At 36.5% G+C, this 20108-nt stretch overlaps 1 protein-coding gene across 33 annotated transcripts in view; it reads right to left on the bottom strand.

Annotated features, from left to right (window-relative positions):
- Positions 1 to 434: 434 nt before the first annotated feature.
- The window catches only part of GPHN (gephyrin), a 431232-nt gene continuing 411558 nt past the window's right edge, over positions 435 to 20108 (bottom strand). For all 33 annotated transcript variants that reach the window (XM_074327330.2, XM_074327331.2, XM_074327333.2 and 30 more), the window contains 4 exons: positions 15952 to 16016; positions 12253 to 12356; positions 2544 to 2640; positions 435 to 1444 (listed from right to left, as the gene is read on the bottom strand). In XM_074327330.2, the coding sequence (XP_074183431.1) occupies positions 1311 to 1444; positions 2544 to 2640; positions 12253 to 12356; positions 15952 to 16016 (400 nt within the window). In that variant the 3' untranslated portion in view covers positions 435 to 1310. The remainder of the gene's footprint in view (positions 1445 to 2543; positions 2641 to 12252; positions 12357 to 15951; positions 16017 to 20108) is intronic.

Below are 20108 nucleotides of genomic sequence, written 5' to 3'. Positions count from 1 at the left end.
CAGCACAGATTTTTCCCATTTTTTACGTCCTTTCTAACATGATCAAAAAATTTCCAGGTACTCACCTGCGATTTTCTGGTTCATTTCTTACTTTCTTCCTCCCTCCATTCCAAAGAGCTGCAGATGTTTGAAATTTGTTTTTATGGCATCTAAAATAATCAACTACGTTGATTATCAACTATGTTTCCTGTAAACTTGTTTGCTATTCTCCAACTATGACTGGCAAGACCAGACCAACTGTGGTTCTCGCCTACTTTCTAATCTATATTTTCACAATGCTACATAGTAAAATAGTTACATTATACCACATTTTAAATCTCCCTTATATCACTTAATCTTGCAAGTCATCTTAACTATGCTTTTTATCCAGGCAGAACCCCATCAGAATGGCATGATAATCTTCTCTTTTTTAATAATAAGGCCAACACAATGGATTTTTATATAATGATCAAGGATTTTTTTTTTTATTCATTAAGTTTCAGTATCATTACAGAAAATGTTATGGTACAGAGTTGTTTAACATTATTTTGTCTTTGCTCTTGATTTCCACATGAATGCTGGTAACACTAATATCTGTACAAGATCAGTCTTTGATTTTATTTTTTGTTCTGTACAATTTTAAATGTATTGGTTAAAAAGGCTGTCAGCACTTAAGGAAGCATTTTTTCCCCCAGTTTGTTTGTTCAAATAAAAGGTATCCAGTTACTGCCCAAGAGTACTGTGCCATGAGGCCACTGGGGTGAGAAACGTCCCCGGAAGCTCTGCGAGGGATGGTTCTCCTGGAGGCAGGGCAGGGCCTCCAGCCAGTCACTCTTCTTTTGGCACTGTGCACATAAACACGAGATACATGATAAAGAACAAGCAAAAGCTCTCTGTAAAGCGGTTATGAAGCATACTAAGAAGGGAAATTCAAGTGTTGCCTACGCTAGTATAAACAAGCAGACAGCCTTGATTTAAGAGCATAAGTAGTTGTATTTTTAAAGATGAGGAAAACACAAGTTCTGCAGGCACCTACTGCTGTCTACTAAAAGCTATCGCTATCAGACCTAGCATTGAACACACAAAGCAATTTGCAGGAAAGGAAAAATTTGCTTTGATATAATCAGAATAGAGTTGTCTGTTAAGATTTAGTTTTAGGTGTTTTTTTTTTCTTTAAAAGGTATTTAAATTCTTTTGAAATATAGTTCAAGATGTTGACTATACAGATCAACTTTTATCCAAATCAGAAAAACTAGCTGTGCCGTTGCATATTACAGGATACAGTCAATGATATGTGGACATGCATCAAAGCTTTCTCCCGCTGGGGACAATCATAGTCGTCCAATGACCATGACGTCCACCACCTCGCCCTTGTGGAGCTCCACGTACTGCTCTGTCTTTGGAGGTAGCATCAACAGTCCGTTGGCGCTGCGCATGCTCATCAGACGGCTGCTCATCTGATTACCTAGAAAAACACTCTCATTACAGCAGCGCAGTGTACACACGCGGGGCCCTGTAGGTCTTTTCAGAATAAGAGCCCATGACTAGACACACAGCTCTTGGAGAGGAAGAGAGATGATCAGACTTCCCAGTACCTTTTTTCAGGTGGCCTTGCTACGGTATCCTACTACCTTCTCACTAAACTTGAAAAATAAACATTAGAAATTATTGCTTGAAAGAATAAAACCAGGATTTTACAGCACGATGCAAAATGCCACAGACTTTCTCTATTTAGGCTGAAATGTTATGAGTATCTGAAAAGAGAGGCTTCTAAAACCTATGAAAATAATAATGATAACAATAGCAGCAGTGACCATTTCTTTAGTAGTATCTACTAAGTGGCAACAAGGTGGTAGGCACTTTTCTTAACCATCGTACGTCATTCTCACAAGGCTCAAAAGAGTTTAGGTAACTTGCCTAGGGTCCTACCAACTAGTTGGTGGCAATTTTGAATTCAAGTCTCTGATGGCAAAGCACATGTTACTGCATTAGTTGATATTTGTAATTGATAGGACTTTTGTTTAAAGGGTAATACAATTTTACTGGAGTCTCATAAAAAATTAGGTAAAATATGATTAGAGAAGTTTGGGGTAAAAGTTTCAAGTCTAGAGGAGGTAACTACAGAACTCTGACTTATCAATACTGATTTCTCGGTCCTTGAAATTACCAATATCTCAGATATAGTAGAGGCCACAGAGAATCACATTATAATTGGGCTTTCCTCTCACGTTTCAGGGTGGTAGAGCCAACAGTCCCTGCTTTTCCTACAAAGTTATGATCAGAACTTATTGGTCGAACAAAAAGATAAAAATCTTTTGTAATTCAAGATTTGTATTTCAATTGTTTATCTAGAAAATATGGAATAACTAAACCTTTATTAACTTTTTTTTTTTACACTTGTTGTCGTGGTATGATGTACTGTTTAGGAATAAATTAATTCACCTAATCTTTCAAAAAAAAAAGTATAATAATTACAAACTTGGGGATACCCAAGGAAGGAAGTTATGTATGTGTGTTTTAGCAGGATGGGTGCACAGACAGACCCACGGGTGTCAGTGACTAACCTGTACTTTGTGCCCAAGGCAGTGGTTCTTGGTGATGCCAAGTCAATATACACCGATGGTATTCTGGGCGAGGATCCAGTTTTACATCACATGATAACTATAGAACAAAGAGGAGAAGAAGACAAACTTGATCACCTGACCATCTCTTAAAACTATAGGGTGGCAGAGGTTGTGCAATGAATACAGTGAACATGGAAAAAATCTTGGCATTCTGTTGTTTCCACCACTGCCACCTTATGTTCTTAACACAGGAAGTCCAAAGGTTGGGTTGCTCTGATGAAAAGAGAAAAGAAGGCTAAGAAGTTGATATTCGTAGTGGGGAAAAGGGCAGATGAAAAAGATAAGGTCTATTTTTGAAGCCTAATATTATGGGTTGTGAGGATAGATACCTCTCACCTATGAATTCAGGTATAAAGGCAGATATTTTAACACCGAACAAACAAACTCAATATCCATTTATCTGTATACCATCCATCCATCCAGTAAATATTTACTGAGGTATTATTCAGCTACTCATTCATACACCTATCTTTAACATAAAAGGGATAGTTACTTTCTTTTTCTCTTGAATATGCCCCCAGTGTCCAATACTGATATACAATCTCATTGAGGCAACTAAAAGCAGTCCCTACTAAAAGTTATACCATTTTGATTTAGCCACATCACCGGTACTAAAATAATTATCTCTGAATGAGTCTTTGCTATGGAATGGCATCTTTCATATCCTTCTAACAAGGATAAAATCCTTTCTAACAGCAACTTCAGTTCACATACATGACATAGAATGAGCAATCAGTCTTCCACCTGGAGCCGTTTTTTTTTTAATCTGTCATTAAATTCATACTGAAATATGATAAATTAAAGTGATGGTGTGCTGGTAGCAGGTGCCTAAGGGGTATTCCTTGAACAAGTTTATACAGTATATAATTATGGACTATAACCCATCAAAGATTAGCTCGTGTTAGTGAAAACAAGACTTACTTCAGTGTACGAGAATTAACATTTTATATTAGCATGATAATCATTTAAGTTACTGTACCATAAAATGGTCTAGAAAGCCTTTACTCAACTGACACAGCTATTGCTTAGATCAAATGATACAATTAAAACTGTAAATTTTGATTCAAGTAAGTCTATCTCCAATCCATCCGGTTACTATGTTTTTCTTTTTAATTTTTTTATTGGGAAATATTGGGGAACAGTGTGTTACTCCAGGGCCCATCAGCTCCAAGTCATTGTCCTTCAATCTAGTTGTGGAGGGCGCAGCTCAGCTCCAAGTCCAGTCACCGTTTTCAATCTTAGTTGCAGGGGACGCAGCCCATCATCCCATGTGGGAATTGAACCGGCAACCTTGTTGTTCAGAGCTCATGCACTAACTAACTGAGCCATCCTGGCGCCCCTATGGAAGCTTAGCGGCAGCTTGTGGTCTTCAATCTAGTTGTGGAGGGTGCAGCTCACTGGCCCATGTGGGAATCGAACTGGCAACCCAGTTGTTCAGAGCTAGCGCTCCAACCAACTGAGCCATCCGGCTGCCCTGGTTACTATGTTTTTATACCTTCTAATTTTTCTCTTCAACAATTCATGTGTTTCCTCTGGAATCCAGAATAAAATTAATTCCAGAGTATTTTTCCTTGATTGAATCACACTCCACTTTTTCACTTGATGTTTCCTATGTTTATAATCTACTTCATATTTATTGGGGGGTAACTTGCCATTATTCCTAAATTATTTTGCGCTTGCTTACCTAAGGGCAACGCTCTCTTTCAATCTCTCTCTGTGTGTTGTGTTTTCCAGTACTAAACTACAAGAGCTGTTCACCTGGTTGTGTTATTTGCTAAATGTTTAAGCCAGGTTTCTCCCTAACAATGCACTGTCTGGCCATGGGAGTGCAGTGGAACAAACATTGGGCTGGGATGGTACCCGATACCAAGGTTCTACTCACAGGTTTACTGCTAACAGGTGGCTGTTCTAGCAAGTTATTTTGCTTTCCTATACCTGTTTGTTCATCTAAAAAATGGGGTTGTTGGTTTTAAAGCAAGATATTTATGTTAACTTAAGAAACAAGAATCAGTTGCATCAAATTGAAGTAACTTAATTTTTTTTATAGCTTCACAAACAGCTGTTCCTTTTGCAGCCAGAGATGACACTGATTAGATTTTTAGAGTATTTTACTGAAATGTAGAACACTTTATTAACCAATGTTTAGTTGTACTGACATTATAGTTCTGGTATACCACATCACGTAAGCTTAAGAAAGCACCTATTTACTATAAGCTTCAATGGTTACAGGAATGATGTACCATAGGTAAACACAGAGACAATTTTTGGTGAAAAAGCATTGCAAATGGTTGATGTTTCACATCTGATGATTTCTTCTATTTTAAAATTGGGCAGTGGGCTCTGAACTAGGACTCTTCCCTCTGAATATTTTCCTGGCACACAGTAGTCACTCAAGAGATAAAACTATTGTTTGGTGCAGTACTATATGATATGTTCTATATGTAAATGTCTAAGGGAGAGAATTATATATATATATTTATATATATTTGTATGTATATATGTCTAAGGGAGAGACGTATATATTTATATATATTTGTATATATATATATATATATATATATATATATATATATATATATATGAACAGAATCAGAAGATAAGCCACAGACTGGGAGAAAATATTTACAAAAGACACACCTGATAAAGGCCTATTGTCTAAAATATACAAAGAAATCCTAAAACTCAACAACAAGAAAAAGGGCAACCTAATTTAAAAAATGGGCAAAAGACCCGGAGAGATACCTCACCAAAGAAGATATATACAGATGACAAGTAAGCATATGAAAAGCTATTCAACATCATATATCATTAGGGAACTGCAAATTAAAACAACAATGAGATATCATTGCACATCTACTAGAAAGACCAAGATCCAGAACAAGGACCACACCAAATTCTGTGGAGAATAGGGAGGAAAGGGAACGCTTACTCTTTGCTGGTGGGAATGTAAAGTGGTACAGCCTCTTTGGAAGACAGTTTGGCAGTTTCTTACAAAATTAAACATACACTTACCATACACTCCAGTAATCATGCTCTTTGGTATCTACCCAAATGAATTGAAAATTTATGTCTACACAAAAACCTACACACAGATGTTTATAGCAGCTTTATCCATAATTGCCCAAACTTGGAAGCAACCAAGATGTCCTTTAGTAGGTGAATGGATAAATAAATGGTGATAAAACTAGACAATGGAATACTTTTCAGCACTAAAAACAAATGAGCTATTAAACCGTTAAGACATATGAAGGAACGTTAAATGCATATTACTAAGTGTAAGAAGCCAGTCTGAAAAGGCTACATACTGTATGATTCCAACTACATCACATTGTGGAAAAGGCAAAACTGGGGAATAAGTAAGAAGATCGAGGGTTAGCAGGGAGGGAAGGATGAATAGGCAGAACATAGGTGTCTAGGGCAGTGAAACTACGCTGTATGGTACCACATGGCAGATACATGTAAGTACACATTTGTCAAGACCCGTGGAATGTACAACACCAAGAATGAACCCTACGGAAATGTATGGACTCTGGGTGATAATGATGCATCAAAGTAGGTTTACTAATTGTAACAAATATACCGCTCCGGTGCCGGATGTCAGTAGTAGGGGGTTGTGCGTGTGTGAGGACAGGAGGTATATGGGAGCCCTGTACTTTCCACTTAATTTTGCTGTGAACTTAAAGGTGCTCTAAGAAATAATTTTAAAAAAAGGGGAGTATGTTTTGTCCTTTCTTTTTCCCCTGCCCATCCTATAGAGAAGTGACCTCAAAGAATTCTCAAATGGAGTTAATAATTGCAAATGCAGTACAATAATATTATCCCAGAGCTGTTTATATGGTATAAAAAAGCACAAAGAAGTAAACAACAGCCTTTCTTAGGAACATCGAGAAAGGCTTTGCAGGGGAAATGATGCCTGAGTCTTCTGACTAAGGAATTTTCTAAGCTGAAAAAGGAGATGGTGGTGGTTAGGGGAGAACCTTTTAGGAAAGAGAATAAACAGGCATAGGCAGGGGATCACATGTCCATTGTGGAAGCAGTAATTAGCCTGGTGTGGTCAGAATGCAGGATGGGAAGCAGAGGAAGCTGGAGTGGAAAACAGGCCTAAGGATGAAGGGCCTCTTGTGCTCAGTTGAGCAGTTTACATTTAACACGAGAGTCATGGGAAGCATTGAAAGATTTTAATTGGAGATGCTGACATGATTAGAGCACAACAGAAAAGGATAGAAGAGGAGGCAAGATTAGAGGAAGGGAAACCATTAACTATGCCAAGGGTTATAATCTAGTACATATTAAAGCTATCATTCAAGAGCTATCCCCAGGCCTTTTTTTTTTTGGCTACAAAATTCAGGGGATGTGGGTGGTGCAGGGGGCTTTAGGAGAATGGTGAAGACTTGGAAGACCAGTAAGGAATGGAAGAAGCTGATCCATGTTGTACAAAAGGCTCACCAAGGAGAATTTTGGTCCCTGCTGAAATTTGTAAACTGAAAGTGATAACCTGAACAGTTGGATACTCTTCTCTAGTTGTGCTTAGTGACCTGAGAATAAAAGCGAAGGGCAAAGAAGGAAAGATTGATGCAAGTCTCCGTATTCTTAGAGTGGGTTATAGTGGAAGGAAGAGGCAAAAAAAAGTTGAAGGTGTTGAAAAAAAGTTGAAGTGATATACCACAGGATTTAGGTTGGATGAGGAAAGTGGTAAAGCCAGAAGGGGCTATGGACTGAGGGTAAAAGGTAAGTTATAGGAGTGTTTACACTTTTTTATATCTACTGGTACTGATCAGTAATTTGCCATTTGTTCCTAATTGTATAACAGAGTTGGTGATTTTTGAGATGGAGCAGTTCAGGGTATTGAAAAGGATGTGTATGCAAATGGCTGAAGCAGAAAAAAAGTATTTAGAATTATGGAAATAAAGCAATAGATAGTAATAAGTGATGTAGAGAGGAAGACTATTAGACAATTGCCCAAGACCTGAATATCTTTGGAAGGTTTGATAGCTGTTAATATGGAGAAGCTGACAGCTCTGAAAGATTCAGGGGGATAGGTTGGGACTAAGAGCTGCACAGATTGGGGAAGAGAGTTTGTGAGAAAACAGGTGACCAAAGGGTGGGGACCCCAGATGACATGGTGGGTATTGGGGGCTTGGTCTCCGCTCAGGTCTGGTCAAAGCTTCCAAAGAGTGGTTAATGGAGCTTTACACTCAATTTTTTGGTAAGTGCTATAGAAGTTATGAGGCATCAGCTTACTAGAAAGGTCATTGAGGTTACTACCCTATAAATCATATGTCTAAAATTTATCATGTAACTTTAAAATCCTTGCACACGCAGGTATGGATCAATTTCAAATTCAGTTTTCCAAAGTTTTTATAAGCTAGTTATAGTTTTCATTTCCTAATAATAAACTAAAACTGATTTACATTTCTTATTGATCATAAACAGTTTTATAACTTTCAATATCTCTTTATCAATCCATAGACCATAATATTCTCATATAACAGGCATCTGATAATATCTTTTGATGATAAATGACTGACCTTGTCACAATGAACAATCACATTTCTCTCTCCAGTTACAAACACCTTAGCAATCTCAAACAATATGAACATTGTGTTGCAATGCTTTGTATTTTACTGTTTATGACATCAGTCAGAAAGCATTAACCAAGTTCTTACAGCATGCAGGGCACTGATGCTCGTGAGAAGAGGGAGGAATAGTCTAGTGGAATTCCAACAGGCTCATCCTCTCCTAGGACGTGCTGATCTAGTTCCAGGGGAGATGAAAGTATTCCCTTTTCCTTCTCTTAATTAATGCCTGAGATGAGGTGAGCTGCTAATACTAACAGAAGTTACCTCAGGTATGTTTCTAGCAAAAACAGTTGAGAACAAGGGGCAGTACAGGGTGCTTTGATGGGATATTAAGAAAACACATGATAGGATGTCCTTTTGTGGAAACATTAGGTCAATAATTCTTTTCGATGAATTGTTAAGATTATATTTCTGATTGTCTACTGAAAATCAGAAGTATTTCAACTTCAACCACAACTGACCAAGGAAATAGGGCAAATGTTTATTCTACACTGACGTTCTTCAGAAGGTGTTGCTATAAAGAGATGACATTTTTTTGTGCTGACATGTTAATATAATCCAGCATCGCCCTGCCCATAGGACAGCTACCTCACAGTCCAGCTGTGTGTTACCGACACCAGCATTTAATACCCACTCCACTTCCCCAAAGCAGCAAGAATTAAGAGAGGCTGTGTTTGTGGCAATCATGTTGAGAAACAGTAATAAGTAATAAGTGGCTGCATCTTGGATGGTCTGAAAACAGAGACAATAAGCTTTACCATTTTCAAGTAAGTGAATAGGGTTATGTTCTAAAGTGGCAGTTAAATCAGTGAAGGTGTGGGGTAAGCTGCGGAGTTAAAAACAAAAGAAGTAAACAGCCCAGCATGCTGATGACCCTTTCTGACACTGCTCTGTGGGAGAAAGGAGTCTGACTGATTTTCAGAGCAGTTCTCATTCCACAGGAATGAGCAACATCACGAACAATGTTCTAAGTTTCCCTTAGATTACAGAGCACTATTGTGGTTCCCCGAAAATAAGACCTAGCCAGACCATCAGCTCTAATGCGTCTTCTGGAGCAAAAATTAATATAAGACCCAGTCTTATTTTAATACAATATAAGAACAGGTATAATATAATATGATATAATATAATATAATATAATATAATATAATATAATATAATATAATACTGGGTCTTATATTAATTTTTGCTCCAAAAGATGCATTAGAGCTGATGGTCTGGCTAGGTCTTGTTTTTGGGGAAACATGGTATCTAATCATTGTTGTCAGAACAAATGGCTGCCACATTTGTCAGTTTTAAAGAAGAGACGGTGGATGTTAAAATGAGAAATAAATGAAAAGATTCATAAGAGCTTTGCAAAGTCAAGGAGAATTCCTCTTTCTCTTTCTTGTAACAATATGGGTTTTCCTTGTTTCCTAAATTTAGCAAATATGAAAATAATGGGCAAATTCAGAATTACTGGTTCTAATGTCTAAATCTAAGCCTCATGACTCTGACCTTCTGACTTGATCAGAATCATTGCTGGCTTTTTTCTTCTTTTTCCACTTAATTTAAAATAAGTCCACTACTGTGATTACTGAAAAAAACAAAACAAAAAACCAAAAACTTTGTTTTCATTAATATCTAGTTGAACTTTTATTGAAATTTTAAGGAGAATATCTCCTTTACATATTAGTCTATGAAGTCTCAATATATATTTTTAAATTTTTATTGAATTTATTGCGGTGACATTGGTTAGTAAAATTAAATAGGTTTCAAGTGTAGATTTCTATAATACATCATCTATATATTGTATTGTGTGTTCACCACCTAGAGTCTCAGTATTTAGAAGATCAATGTTAACAGTATCTGAAGCCTAAATATTCTTAATGTTTTACCTTATACATTCTCAGAGTAATATTTTATTAATATTTCCTATTACTATTTATGCTTTATGTTCTTCCTGTGAACTAATTATAGCATTCCGTCAGGTCTGAATTTATTTCAGGGCTCCTAAAAAGTAATGGCTTGGGTATTGGAAAAACAATAAAAAAAGAATAAAATTGGACTCTATCTTACACAATACAAAATATCAACTCAAAATGGATTAAAGACAAATATAAGATCTGAAACTGAAAACTCCTAGAAGAAAACATAGGGGAAAATCTTCTTTATCGATATTGATCTTGGCGATGATTTCTTGAATTTAACACCAAAAGCACAGGCAACAAAACCAAAAATAGACAAATGGGACTACATCACTTCAAAAAAACTTCTGCACAGCAAAGGAAACATTAATAAAGTGAAAAGACAACTTACAGAATGGGAGAAAAGATTTGCAAACCATCAATCTGATAAGGAATTAATATTCAAAAAATATAAGAATCTTCTAAAACTCAACAAATGACCTAATTAAAAAATGGGCAAAGGACTTGAGTAGACCTTTCTCCAAAGAAGACATACAAATGGCTACCAGGTATATGAAAGTGTGCTCAACATCACTAATCATTAGCATTATGGAAATGCAGATCAAAACAACAATGAGATATCACCTCAAACCTGTTAAGATGGCTAGTATCAAAAAAACAATCAACCAACCAACCAAAAAATAACAAACACTGGTGAGGATGTAGATAAACTGGAACTCTTATACACTATTGGTAGAAACGCAGAATGGAAGAACCACTAAGGAAAACAGTACGGAGGTTCCTCAAAAAATTAAAAGTAGAACTACCATGTGATTCAACAATTCCACTTCTGGGTATAGTACAAAAGAATTGAAATCAGGATGCCAAAGAGATATCTGTAACCCCATATTCACTGTAGCAGTATTCACAATAGCCAAGATTTGAAAACACCCAAATGCCCATCAACAGATGAATAAGAAAAATGTCACATACACATAACAAAGAAATATTATCCAGTTTTAAGAGAGAATGAAAACCTACCATTTCTGGCAACATGGATAAACCTAGAGTACATTATACTAAGTGAAATAAGTCAGTCACAGAAAGACAAATACTGCATGATTCCACTTACATGTGTCATCTAAAGTAGTCAAACTCATAGAAACAGAGAATCAAATGTTGGCTACAGGGCATCAGGGGAGGAGGAAATGGGGAATTGTTGCTCAATGTGTATAAAGTTTCTGTTATGCAAAGTGAAAATGTTCTAGAGATCTGCTATGCAACATAGTGCCTATAGTTAATAATATGATATTGTGCACTTTAAAATATGTTAAGAGGATAGTTCTCATGACAAAACAACAAAACCACTAAGAACACAAAGAAATTTTTGGAGGTGATAGATATGTTTAGCACCTTGACTGTCGTGATGACACTATAGGTGTGTGCATATGTCCGAACTCATCAAAATGTATACATTAAACATGTACAATTGTTTGTATATCAATTACACCTCAATAAAGCTTAAAAAAAAGTAATGGTTTGGTATTGTAGTTTATGTTGCCAAGAAAATTGTTCATTACTTATACGAAAAGAGTGTTACATAATTAGTTGCGCAGTAGAAAATCAAATTGAAGTTAGTGTCGGTGGAGAAAGGGACTCCAATTTCCAAGTGACTTTTACAGCAGGTATAATTCCTTGGCCTTAGTGGTTCTTTTCCAAACAAAATGGCCACCCTTTCTTTCTGATTTACCAGAGTCTCTTTTCAGTCCTTTTATTGCCTTTTTTTAACCTGTTTAAAATTTATCAGTGAAATTACAGAAAAATTGAGCAGGTAAATTGCTGTCCTCGGTGAGTTTACACAGGGGAAAGGGAATTCTTGTTCCTCCTTTCATATAGGTTTAGTGTTAGCGTGGTGCCAGCTATATCTATTGACCGTTTTAACATTACATATCCACTCCCATATGGACTTCTCACTGGAAAATATTATTCACCTTAGAAGCCATGGAATAATGTGGGAGGGGAATAAAGGGACCCTTTCCCCTCCATTTTCCACCACGAAGGGGAGAGTAAAACTGCATTTTCCCCTCAAAACTAATATAAAATTCTAGATGTTTTTAGATCTAGATCATATCCTTAATTGTTATTAGGCTTCGATTTTGGTTCCTGGTTATTAGAAAACATTACCCTGGCTTTGATGATGGTTGGCCGAGGATCCAAGATGCCCTGCATCTTTCTCAGTGCAGGCACAACAAAGAGATTGCAGGTGACCACGGCTGACACAGGATTCCCTGAAAGTCAACCAAGCAGTTATTTATAGTATACACATAAAAATTTGCCAAATAATTATGACTGTCTATGCCTTCAGGTATCACAGAGAGTGAGGTGACTACTAGTCTTTCTTTTCTGAATATCTTTGAATCCAAAAGGATGCCAGAATAGATCTACAGTCAACCAAATTCCACAGAGGATGCAAACATTTGGGTCTATCAGTGAAACACAGAGACTTCTGATGCCCAGAAGCTGTTTAACACCATTTATTTCTGCTTTTCTGAGAACTATACATGGAAAGCCATTACTAATCTTGATAAGTTTTAAAGTGGTTTCTATTTCCTATTTTTAAAATGCTTTAAAATTTCCATAGTAATACATGCTCAGTGTAAAAGAATTAGAAAGTAGAATAAGCATAAAAAAATTTATCCATAATCCCCTTTACCAGACATCTCTTTCTTTCTTTCTCTCTCTCTCTCTTTTTTTCCATTTTATTGGGGAATACTGGGGAACAGTGTGTTTCTCCAGGGCCCATCAGCTCCAAGTCGTTGTCCTTCAATCTAGTTGTGGAGGGCGCAGCTCAGCAGCAAGTCCAGCCGCCGTTTTCAATCTTTAGTTGCAGGGGGCACAGCCCACCATCCCATGTGGGAATTGAACCAGCAACCTTGTTGACAGCTCGCGCTCTAACCAACTGAGCCATCCGGTCACCCCTACCAGACATTTCTTTAAGTTTAAAAAATAAAACTAAATGGTTTAAGATGTGAAAGACTTGAAGAAAAATACTGTATGGACCGAATTGTGTCACTCCTACCCCCCCATTCATTTATTGATGTCTTAACCTCCAATGTGACTGTATTTGGAGATTGGGCCTTTAGAGACAAGTAAAATTAACTGAGGTCATAAGGGTGAGACCCTAATCCAATAGGACAGGTGTCCTTATAAAAAGAGGAAGAAACATCAGGAGCATGTGTGTACAGAAGAAAGGCCACATGAGGGCACAGTGAAAAGGTGGCCATCTGTAAGCCAGGAAGGAAAACCTCAATATAAACCAAACTTGCTGGCATCTAGCTCTTAGATTTCCAGTCTCCAGAACTGTAAGAAAATAATCCTGTCACCTAGTCTGTGGTATTCTGTTATGGCAGCCTGGGACGACTAATACAAATACTTTTAAAGTTAGAAGAAAAATTTGAGAAATTCAATTGTACCTCTCCAAGAAGAAATCTGGGTGTGTCATGTACTACAAAGAGAGGAAAGGTAGGTTGTGAAAAAAAAAAAATGGCTGGGCTGAGAATACAGATTTAGTTTCTTGTGTGGTATGTTAACTAACCAAGCTGTGTGACCCTGGTGAATTGCAAACCTTTTTGAGTCTAATTTAACTGATCCACAAAAGGAAAGGTTGGACTATATGATTCTCAATATCCTTTCTGGTTCTAAAATTCTAACTTAATTAATACTTCTATACAGTTGTGAGTAAGTATGTATACACTGGGGGTAGATGATGGGCTATTATCTATCTTAGGTTCCTATCTATCTTAACCTATCTATCTTAGGTTCCCTTGGTCTGGCTATGTGCTCCTAATTCTATCATCAAAGTTAAAGGTAATGGTCACTTTAGCCTATTATTACCTTAAACCATACCTTTAATTTTCTTCTACCCACAAAAGTAGTTAAGAATAGATTTGTTTTCAGTTCTAAGAAGAGATTATTGATACTTAGTATCTTAATAGAAAAACAAGTTGCCCAACAGAACAGCAGACTCTTAATAAGAATCAATTGCTTTTCCCTTGCTTCAAGATACAAATATATGTAAACTTTCCTGGAAAAAAAACCAAAGCTATTGTTTATTCAACCGTGATTACAGAATTCCTGTTCCTGTAATTGCTACTGCTTTATAAAATTACTCTTCAAAAAATGTTCTCTCTGAAAAAAAAGAATTGGAAGATTGATACCAAAAAACTGCAAATAGTGGGAAAGGGATTATGGATAACATTTCTTAATGCTTATCTGTACTTTCTAATGTTTTTATAGGGAACATGTGTTACTATAGTAATTTTAAAAAGTTACAAAAATAGCAACAAGATACACAAAACTTTTAAACTGCTTTACAACTTATCAAGATCAGTAATGACTTTAAATGCATGCCCTTCCAGAAAGCAGCAATACAATTTTGAATTTTAAAATCTTTGTAAAAGGAACCTCTTTGCTGGTTTTACAATCTGAATATGTGAGTTGTTGCTGCCCTCTTTTGGTTTATTCGGGCTGTGCAGAGAAAATTTCCAATTAAAGTAGCACTTTGAATATAGGTTATTTAATTATGACTTTGGGAGCTCAGCGATCCTCCCTTAGTAACGGTGAAATGGCTCCCATTGTAATGTTCTTTGTTATGCTGTCACTGACGGTCTGGAGGTCAAATCGTACTTCTGTAGACAAAGTAAATAGTGCCTTCTAGGGACGTTAAAGCTAGAAAGAGGTTCACATTTTTTATAGAATGGTTTTTGGAACATCTAAAGATATATTAAAGGCCCTATGGAATTCTGTACTTATAGATCCATCTTGAGGACTACTTTACCTTACATGTCCTCTCTCTTAAAATTTCCTATATGATAGAAATCTAATCTCTTTTATACTTATAGATAGGGGCTTTAAAATCCTTTAAAGTTCTACATTTTCTGCCTCCTCTCTTTATATCTCTTGAGATTTATTTAGTATAAAAAGCATATAAATATTTCACAGTCACCAGATTTGTGCATCTGAAAGGCATAAGTAGATTATTTTCTGAAGGAACCTGTGCTAAAAAACAGAGAATGGGGCACTGTTACAGATTAGAGGATAATTTTTTTTTCAAGTTGAAAAAAATAACAAGGAGATACATAAAACTTCTAAACTACTTTAGAATTTATCAAGATTAGTAATGGCTTTAAAACCACAGCTTTAAATACACTCCCAAAACCAATAAAAAACTGGATTTGAAAGTCCTGGTGAACCAAATCACTGCTTTTTCTACACTCTGAACATGTGAGCTCCTGCTCACCTGGGAGTGAGGGTGGGGACAGGGATGAGGTCAGACTGCTGATGCCTGAGATTAGGCTGAGAAGTCCCAGACTACGTGGCAGCCATTCTAGTCCCCCCCCCCCCCCCCCACCGCACCCAGTCTAAATCTGGCATGGACCAAAGGCAGTTTTGTATTTTTTGTTCTAGTATTTGCATGGATGATTCCAGGCCCTTTGGCCTCTTGAGCACAATACTTGTAGTGGGAGGTGATGAGACTGTTATCTTTGACCAATTTCCTATAAGGAAAAGCAGGTGCCCGGAAAGAACTAGTGACAGCTAACATTGGGTCATCATCTTAGGGTTTGGAACAAGCTTTGAAAGATACTATCTAATTTGACTTTCACACCAACCCTGTGAAATAGATACTAGCCCCATTTTCTAGATGAAGAAACACCTTCAGTGAGGTTAAGTAATTTGTCCAAGTAAGTAAAGCTAGGACTTGAACCCAGGTCTTTCGGATTTCAAGTCCAATGCTGATAGGGAACTGGTCACCTGGGATTCAAAAAACGTTCGGTCATTTTTTCCCCCAGAAAAAGCAAAAGACACTATTTCAATTAGTCTTACCTGGTAATGCAAAGATTATTTTTCTTACACCATCAATATCCAAAGTTGCAAATGTTGTTGGCAGGCTAGAGAAAAAAAGATGTTGTTAGTGAGTGCAGAGTAACCTGACGAGTCAACTAAGTGCTCCAGTTTTCTTGCTGCGGGGCTCCCTATACAGAAAGTTGATCGTATAAAAGTACTTTTCTGTTGACCCTTCTTAACCTCTATACCTTGAAGTGTTTCAAGAGCATTTAAATTAATTTGTTTTTAGCATCTTCTGTGTCCAAATAACCAAACTCCCTGGTTTTCTGTAGCTTACGTTTTTTCCCTTCCTGCTAGTGCCATAGAAGTTATCCCAAATCCTGGAGTTTCTCCACCCATCCAGCTGATAATGTCTATATTATTGTTGGAGATTTATAACAGTCATTCTTAATATCAGAAGCCCACCTGGTAATACATGTCTATCAGATGACTGTCTATTGTTCAAGATGAGTATTTTCCAACCCTTTAAAACTGTACTCAGCAATAAATATAAGAACCTCCCTCCTCTGAAGGGAGTGTTTTGAAACGTCAAAATAAATAAAATACCATGACTAGAACAAAATTAAAGCAACAATAACTTAAAAAATTTTCAAATTATACTTCCTCAAGATTCTGACATGAACCCTTACCGTGGGGGTACAGAGAAGTGAGTGTCAGTGGCACGGAGGAGGTGGGCAGTTAAGAATCGTGATTTTTTTCTACCGACTAACCTTTATAGAGAATTCCAGCTAAAATTTTCATTATATTAATGAAACTTGAGTGGTGTAGAATCCTTATGGAATGCTGAAATTTCCATACTGTTGACAAATCATCCTTTTAAGCACCCCCAATTTTTTTTTTTTTTACGGTTTTTGCAGATTGGTCTTTCAAAAAATGGGTCACTCACTCATGAATTTTTGCAATAATATGATGAACATTAACATTTTTTGATGATTTACAGCCATCATTAACTTATTCTACTCTGCTATAATACAGTGATGTTGAGTCACAAGGGTATTATGTGTTGTTTTTACTTATAAACCATAATCCCACATCATACACTGCTGTGTTTCCATAGTTTGTTTTTGTTTTCCTGGTGTTTTTCTGTGGCTCCCCTTAATGCTAGACCCTTAACGCTTGCCTCAGGTTTGGGAACCACAGAATAGTAATAATAGCTATATTGTTGGAATGACAATATTAGTAATAATAAAAGTTATTATTTTAAAAGAAACATCTATGCATTACATCCATTATTTCATTTAATTTTCACAACAATCTCACGAGGTGACAATTATCATCCATTTTATAGTTGAGGAAACAGATTCAGAGAGATTAAGCAATTTGGCCAGAAGCACTCAGCTACAAAGTGGGGAAACAAAGATTTGAACCAAGGTTTTTCTAACTTTATGGCTCATAATTTGGTAAGGCTCTCATAGGGTATGCTGTGAAGTGTTAGTCTATGGACTTTGTAACATCTGTTTTGGGCTACTGAGGTCTTTTTGGCTGACTTTCTGATTCTTTGCTGTATTTTAGAAACATGAGTTTAGGCTGTCATGTAGATTTATGGATAGGTTACTTGGCAATGACTGTTACTGTGTGATGAAAATAATTTCCAAGATAAATTCTCAAAAACAGCTATGTTCACTATAGATGACTCATACAAATTATGATTAGTAGATCTGGTTCAAAATACTCCAAATGCTTTTTTGAGGATCTCTGTATCTAAAGTGAAAGAGGTCAATTACATTCTGAGTGCACTGTATGCGGGAAGAGCAAAGCTAAATTGTTCTTGAGATTTTTATAGTTCTTCTTGTTTTACTATTAAGTAGCAATTACCTTCAAAATCTTCCTGTCTTTAGACAAATATAAAATTCTGGCCAAGTAAAGGAAGCCCATTTAAACTTCTAAACCACTTTATTATAGCAAACTAACACACATAATAAGAGAGAAGAGGAAATGCATAAAACCTTCCTTCTACTTGTACGTAAAGCCAATTTAAATCATCTTTTGCATCTTGCAGACAGGTACCATAATTTTTCTAAAGGCACTCATTTTAAAAAAGATTCCATTACAAAGAATATTTTGTTATCATGCATCGCTATCATTAGTGTCCTGTTGCTAGACTGTGAAGTTTTTGTTTAGGCTCTGAAAGGCCATTTCCTTGAAACTCAACTCTTATTGTTCAATTCTCCTCTTGAGATCAGAATGCAACAGAATTTATACAATGACTGAAGTCACAGAGTGTTGTGACTTTAATTGAGGACAATAAACATTAGGAACTGACCAACTCCTAAAGTTGAGATAGGTGGTAAATAAAAGACTGAAAATAAGAAGAACTGTACACCATAGGTGCTGAGATTAATTTAAATAACAGATATTACACAAATAATTCTCTAGCGGTGAGAGCAAGTGATGTCAGCCTCTTTGTCACTGCAAAGGGAATAATTGATTTAATTTTTAGGGTTAGTGAGAAGCACGTTGACATGCTTTTGGGATTTCCTCTGTATTCTAATCAAATTAATATTGCCCATAGGGACAGGAAAATAAAAAAGCCTGTGTATCCATACCATAGCAATATCTGCTTAAGACAAAATATTCTTAATAAGAATTATCCAAGTCCAACAATTTCAATAATGAAAGAGCCTTGTAAGCAGCAGCCATATTGGGGTAACCACAGAAATAAAATGCCAAAAATTCTAAATTCTATCAAGTTGTGAAGAAAGCTTTAGGGATAATCTTAACTTCATACTTAAGTAGCAAAACCTGGAGGTAAAGCCTAATCTCTGTCCAAGAACTGACATGAGGTATCCAACAAATCAGGGAGATTAGGAGGGTTATATGACTTAACAAAGGCTTCTGGAATTTGCTGATAGTTCCCATTGTTCACTGTAAGAACTGGTAAGTCTCACCTCTACACTCTCTTAGGGTTCACACGAGCACCCATCAGGGTAGAATCCTAACTAAAGCATCATCACTGCTGTTCCCGACAGCAAGGAAGTGTGCTGGAACACTCACCCACACGCTGAGCCTTTGAACAGGGAAGCAAAGGTTTATAGAGTAGCAGGGGTCTGAATAGGCAGACTTGCATGAAGACATGCCACACATATTTCATCAGCACCAGTGTTTGGCATTCTTTAAGGATTTACAACTGCTTACAGGACCTCCATCAGCCCTTCCTTAGAGAGTTATTAGTTTTTAGGACATGTGCAAGATCCTGGTATGCGGTTATTTTTCTTTCCTCCTGGGAGGCAGTAAGAAGCAGTATGAAATACTACTTATGAAGTATTCTTGTAAAGGAAAAAAAGTTGACTCTGAATCTAATCAAGCTTTTAGATCTAACTTCCAGTCTACAGAATATATTGGAGAGAGTGGAGCAAATTAAACACCACCATAAGGAAAAAATCGGCCAAATCCATTCATTAGGACAAATGATTTGGTTTCTTCAACAAGACAACAGCATGACTACAAAAGGAGGGGCGGGGAGTAAACATTCTTGTTTAACAAAGATTTAACAACTACATACAATGAGTGGACTGACTCGAATCCTAATTCAAGCAAAACAATTATAAGAAGGCATTCTTTCTCTTGACATCTCGGAGAATTTGAATATACTCAGGGCATTAGATGATATTCAGATATTCTTACTTATTTTGGTAGGTGAGATAATACAATTGTGATTACATAAGAAAATGCTGCTGTTGTCATTATTTGAGATGTATACCAAAATGACATCTCTAGAATTTGCTTTAAAATAATTCAGCCCTCTGTCTCCCCAAAAAGGTGAGGGTTGGGGTTGATACAACAATTATGAAAAAATGTTGATAGTTACTGAAGCTGGGTGATGGGTACATGGGGGGTTCACTGCACTCTACTTTTGTGTGTGTTTGAGAATTTTTATACTCAAATGTTTTCAAAGAGAGACAAAAAATCAGTATAGAGAAAAACAGAAAGAAGGAACTAGGAACTAGACATGAGAATCAAAGAAAGAAAGGTTTAGAAAGTTGCTTTGCTTTGTTTATGCCAAACTCAGTGATTCATAAGGAAGATGAATTCCCATTTCAGATAGAAGCTACACTTGTGCAAAGAATTCTGATACTATAATATTTCTTTATTAGAATAGATAATCCATAAAAGAAAATATAAAAAGAAAGCATTTA

This window comes from Rhinolophus sinicus, chromosome 3 (assembly GCF_057876585.1).
Source record: "Rhinolophus sinicus isolate RSI-liver-muscle chromosome 3, RSI-T2T, whole genome shotgun sequence".
Taxonomy (NCBI): Eukaryota; Metazoa; Chordata; class Mammalia; order Chiroptera; family Rhinolophidae; genus Rhinolophus; species Rhinolophus sinicus.
Note: the sequence above shows the minus strand (reverse complement) of the source record. Positions and strands in the feature narration are given on the sequence as shown.